The sequence below is a fragment of the Actinia tenebrosa genome, unplaced genomic scaffold, assembly GCF_029948245.1.
Source record: "Actinia tenebrosa isolate PJP-AT-01 unplaced genomic scaffold, QUT_ActTen_1.0 PGA_scaffold16__25_contigs__length_10494907, whole genome shotgun sequence".
In the NCBI taxonomy this organism is placed as follows: domain Eukaryota; kingdom Metazoa; phylum Cnidaria; class Anthozoa; order Actiniaria; family Actiniidae; genus Actinia; species Actinia tenebrosa.
In genome coordinates, this window is record NW_028292576.1 from 3,089,111 (window position 1) to 3,095,110 (window position 6,000).

At 36.2% G+C, this 6,000-nt stretch overlaps 1 protein-coding gene across 2 annotated transcripts; it reads right to left on the minus strand.

Annotated features, from left to right (window-relative positions):
* Positions 1–873: 873 nt before the first annotated feature.
* On the minus strand, positions 874–6,000 carry LOC116301939 (uncharacterized). 2 transcript variants are annotated; one of them, XM_031711110.2, is made up of 4 exons: positions 5,748–5,999; positions 5,250–5,360; positions 4,350–4,488; positions 874–2,944 (listed from the first exon to the last, which is right to left on the minus strand). In XM_031711110.2, the coding sequence occupies exons 1-4, from the start codon at positions 5,907–5,909 to the stop codon at positions 1,842–1,844; spliced, it is 1,515 nt and encodes a 504-aa protein (XP_031566970.1). In that variant the 5' UTR covers positions 5,910–5,999; the 3' UTR covers positions 874–1,841. The 2 variants fall into 2 exon arrangements, with proteins under 2 accessions (XP_031566970.1, XP_031566971.1); XM_031711111.2 differs by lacking the exon at positions 5,250–5,360 and having other exon boundaries at positions 5,748–6,000.

Genomic DNA, 6,000 nt, shown 5'->3' on the forward strand with positions numbered 1-6,000 from the left:
ACCCTTTGGGCTTCACAGGAATAAAATAAATTAAGGATTTATATACAAAGAAATATATGTAGCAATGTTTGATGTTGAGTGTATGACGTCACAGACTCCAAAAAATAATCGTAAAAATATCATACTTTCGTACTGAATATCGAGAAAGCACTTTATACAGTGATTATTGGACCTTTAAAGAGTATTCTTAGGAAGTTTCAGCTGAATCCAAGTTTGGGCGATTTTCGTCGTAGTAGCACTTTAAAGAAATAACTTTCCAAAAGTTCAAACATTTAAAGAATTTCAATCATTTTCTATTAAGTAAAAATGTATCTCAGTTTTAAACTGCACTTTAATAAACTAAAAATACATAATGTATATTATTTTCTACTGCATCCAGGTCTTCCTTGGTTCTCATTTCACCACAGAAACCCCATTTTATAGCTCACTTGAAGACTTATGAAATTTCCAAAGGTTGATAGCCTGCGTGTTGCCAAACTGTTTAGGAACCTATAAACAGATAGCTAATGTAGTTTGGAAATAATGTCCCTCTCTTAACTAACAGCTCTCAATGTAAAGGACATAGAGGAGGAGGCAGCACAGCTGTGTTCAAATTGAGATTCAACAGCTGAGAAAACTTCGTTCTTCAGTCCTCGCTAAAATTAGCCATTTTGATTTCAGCAAGACTGAATAATATAAACAAAGGCTCTGATAACCAATCAGAAACGGCTTTAGTTATAACCAATTGGAATTTAGTCTTCAAATCCATACGTGGGGGCGTGGGGTCTAGAGAACACGATTTGTGTCATTGCTTCGCAGACGGACTATACGAGAGAAAAGTTCAGCTGCACGCAGGCTAAACCTAAAGGTTGACAAACATAAAGCAAACAACACTGGGAATGATAAATGAAGTTTATTTTTTATCTGACTGTAATATATACACCATTTATTTACACATTGTTTTTTTTTAAATTTAACTTCTACTTTTTCAAACCTTCAGCAAAAACCCGTAACCAACCTTGCTGTATTTGTTTCAGTTTAGTAAAATGATATGCTAAACAAAGTTGTGTGAGCCAGAAGCATGGAATGCTCACTGGTCCAAAAACTTTTCTCAAGAGACACCTATTTATAATTTTAAATCGTTTGTACATTATTTTGTTTTTACATTTTTTTTTTTTTTTTGACTTTCATATTCTTGTAGGATTAATTAATTTAGAGTGGTTACAGTCTTGTAGCCACCTTACAATAGTCACAATAGTTCTTTTCTGAGATGTGCAAGCGCTGTCAAAAGTTGCCTCGTTTAAATTAGAAAACAGCATTTTTAGGCAAGATTTCGTCTGCTATGGAAAAATACTATTTTGTAAAATTATTTTATAGAATTGTTTACCATTTAGAATTTTTTTTCATTTACTTGGTCAAAAATGCATTGCCTTGAAACACACAAGTGTCTATTATCTTGAATGCAAAGCGAAATGGAAAATACAAACAAAATGCCTTACATTCCTTTGAGAAAAAGTTGATTTCTTTTGTATTTTCATGTTAGCCTAGCATTCGAGATAATTTGAGGAGGGCCAATAGTTCCACATAATTCTGACAGTTGCATGAAAGACCTTGTTTACAGTGGTATGCGCTTATTGACACAACAGTGGTAACATGAAAATCAGGCAACAGACTAATGTCAATCATAGTATGGAAGGGTATTAAACAAATTGTTTGATTGACAGCAGTGTATTGCCTAATTTTCCTGTTGTGACTGTTATGTTGATCAGCATGACTATAAGAGTCGAATCTCGCCTATTTGCTACCTAGAGTGACGTCTTATTAATAATATTATTAATATTAAAAGATATTTCCAGTGGGACCTATCTGCTGCCTGCACTAAAATAGTCAGAGTGGTCATGTGGTTGTTCTGTTTGGATACCAACTTCAGAGATATTCCCAGAAGAACTAGATGAAAAGTTATATTCATCGCTACTGGAACTGGACTCATTTTCACTGCTTCCATTAGAGTCTTGGCCTCTATTTCTATTCTGTTCTTTCTGTGCCATCGACAGGTATACTGGTAATCCTCCAGGTCCTGCTAGTCCAGATGGCAACCCACCTAATCCTGACCCCATTCCTCCAAAACCTGTACCCATTCCTCCAAGACCTGACCCCATGCTGAAGCCGGCACCCATTGGTCCATATACAGGCGATGGGCCAGGACCCATTGGTGATGGATGAGGCAGCCCAGACATTGAAGAACCATAGAAGCCAAGTCCTGGATTAATCAGAGTTGCGGCAGGAAGCGTCCCATTCACGTTGTTGCTCGGCATTTGGATTCCTGGGTGAAGTGCAACAGGAATGTAGTGGGTACCAGCAGGGTGGAGTGCATAGGTTGGGAACCCATAAGACGGTGGATAGAAATGATTTGGGAATGGCATGGAGTTATTGTTCGGATACTGTGAAGGAAAGCTATTTCCATTACCATTCATGTCATTGTTGTTGCCAGAGTTATTGCCATTCATGCTCTCAGGATTACTATTATCGTTTGAAGAACTCCGACTACTACTTCCAACACTCCTGTGACCCTTGTGATATGCAGGGTTATTACTTTCCTCAAGGAATCCCATTACGGTTAGATTCTTGGGTTTCTCACTTCCATTGGTGCTGTCTACGTCAATCCTTTGTCTTTTTCCAGACGGCCCGTCACCCGGAGCTTCAGTTTTGAAGTTAGTTTTCTTGCCAATTTGAGTGGTTTTGTTACTTGTGCTCGTGTTTTGTTTGTTTCTTTGCTTGTTGTCATGATCAGGAAGGTCGATCAAATGTCGACACTGAATCCGGAGATGAGCCATCAGCCGCTGAAAGCAGGGAAGTCTAGGATCTGTTGCTTCTACTGTGACTAGGAAACGTAACACTTCTGATGTGCAATCGCTGTAGCCTTTAGAATATGCTTGTAGCTCCCTACTGCTACAAGTATTTTGCTCTAGAAAAAATAAGATTTTTTGTTAGTGCCAAAAAAATTTTATTGCTTAAAAATCACAATGAAGTCTCAAGCTTAAAATTATATATATGTGCAACAAGGAGAAAACATCAACAATACAGTCATGTATTTTTACTTGAGCAAAGAGGAGGTCCCAGCCTAAGGGGCATTTGGCTAATATGTGGACAAAAGTGTTGACTTTAGCCACATGTCATTGGTTGATTGGCTGTTATTTTTTAGCTTGTAAAAGGTATATTAATGGATTGTGAGTTGGGAAGTAATCTGTAGCTATTGCTTACTATCAATCACATGACTTTTTGGAGTTGACTGGAGGGCAAACAAGGGGTTGACTGAGGGGCAACTAGCGGATGTTAAGTCAAAACATATCAAAATAAGTCCTCAAGCTATTGCATTTGACTATTTCTACGACATGAAACCAAAAAACAAGAGATCAAAACAACCTCCAGGATTCTACAAGCCATCAAAAAAGAGCTATTACCGGAATCGACGTCTATTGATAGCAACCTATAGAGAAAAGGTTCATCTGTAGCATTTTACTCATATATTTAGTAGAATTACATACTAAGAGCCGCCAGGAAATGAGGTTTCTTGAGAATGTTCCACCATCATACCTTTTTTGGTATATAAATTGACCCAAAAACTTATACATGTAAGAGAGTAGAAAAATGTAAAAAAACAAACAACATAATTTGCATATTCAGATATGCAAATTAGGAGTTTTGATACTATATTTAGAATTTAGAATTTGTTTACAAGGTGACTGCTTTTTCCACATATCAAACTTCATGCTTAATTTCAGAGGAAATTTACTGAGTCTTTCAATCAAACATTTCAGGAAAGTCTTCCATTTAGTTTTGGGAATTTCCAATGCAAGAGGACGTGATTTTCTGGAAAAAAAAATAGTTGAATATTTTCTGGAGCTTCGTACAAAAGAAATGTACTATGGCTGTTATATGTTTCAACCCCCTCATGATTGCCTGATAGCCCTTTTCACATCTATGTCATTCTCTTTTGAAATACGATTCTTTGTTTGGATTGTATATTCATATTTATGTGTCTTGTACTCAAGTACAACCGTTTAAACAAAGAAATGGGAAATGTAATGCCCACACTAAAAGGATTTATCACAACATTTTTGTAGTATATGATATATTAGCCGCCTTCACAATCCTTGGTGCCATCTTGAAAGGTAGCCGTGCCTTTGCATCGAAGCGAGACAAACTGTGAACTTGCAATGACAGAGAACTTTTTCTTTTTTAACACCTTGGACAATTATTCTCCGCTCTATCATTGCAAGCTCACCGTTCATCCCGCTTCGATGCAAAGGCACAGCTACCTTTCAAGATGGCGCAGGGAACTGTGAAGGAGACTGTTACTTATGACATACCTTTATCTGGTACTTTTGGGCCTTCTGCATTTGTATTGGTCACTGATACATTCTCTGTACTATTTGTAGCAACTTGTAGGCTTTTGAGATATTCTACAGTTAACTCAAGGATTTCTGCTTTCTCAAGCTTTCCAGATCCCTAGAAAATGGAAAAAAGGTATTTCATAACAGTATTTTTAAAATTTAGTTTAAATTGATTTACTCAAAATGGCCAGCATTTTGAAATTACTAGTTACAACAGTTACACTAAAATACATGCCTTAAAGGACATTGTAGTTTAATATTAACATTATTGTTAATATAAACCCTAAGTTTATGGCTTGAAAACAAAACACTTCAACCAAGAAATATTTCACCATTCAACTATTCACTTCATGTAGAGTCTGATAATGAAAGTAAGGGCTTATTTTACGTAGGAGTATAAGCTTTCAATATGCACTTAAAAAATTGTTTTCAACAACTCTCTCACACTCTATTAAGTGAAATAGGATATTCTGCACGTCTTTTATTAAAGTACAAAAACAAAGTGCTCCAAAAGACTTAACTCAGACTTCAAAACAACAATTAAAATATAGCTTAAGGCAAATTTCATGGGAAAAACAACTCCTACGTCACACCTGCTTAACAAACCCTTCCTCTTCCCCCCAAGAAAATAAGAGGAAGTACCAGTATACAAAATCATATAAATTCAAATATAAGGAGAAAAATACTTCGGGATGGACATTGATTTGCAAGATAGATTCTTTTTGTAACAACCCCTGCGCACAATTTCTTTTTTTGCGTGTGTGTTTGCTCAAAATTTCTTTACAGAAAGGAAAGGTTGTGCGATTTGGGGAAGGGGGTCTTGGGAAGGTGGACTTTGAATAGCTGGTAGTCCAGTCCGGTTTTTACATTTCATACCTGTTTTCCATTCCCGTTTAGCGCTGTAGGAACAATTTGACCCAAATTCGCCAAGCATTTATTGATGCGATCTCTTCTTCGCTTTTCGATCACCTTATGAGAACATTCCGACTATAAAAAACGACAGAAACAAAAAATAAATAAATAAATAAACGCTTTATTTTTTATAATTCAAATACGCTTTACACATTTCGTTTTGATCTAGAAATTTAGTGAAAACGTTTTAGAATAATAATTTAATTTTATCGAACAGTTAGTGAGAATAGAAAATAGGTTGTAAACTTGCAAATGGAATAAGGAGAACTCGCAAATGGAATAAGGGGGGAAAATTTTGTCGAAACGTGCAGCTAGGGATGTTCTTTGGTATAAAATCTAATATTGTAGAGTTAAGCTAGTGGATATAGATTAAACGACAGCTGGAGAACAAGGAAGCAACTATACTTTTCCTCACTAGAAGTTAGACTTAATAACAAAATAGCCATAAAAATATAAACTTACTGTTCCCTTTTTCTTGGAGTTAAACGAAGGATACTTCCAAGGTGATGGGCCTTCGACATCTATATCTGTACTGCTCTGGTTGTCCAAAGTTTGTGACCTTCTACCAGCTACACATTCGTCAACCAGATCATTACTGGCCTTCTGATTTGCCTGATCGGACATAATATGGTTTAAATTAACTTTGCTTTCTTTTCATCAAGCGAAACATCAAGGATAACACTCAGAGTAGACTAAAGTTTGATATCGATTTGTT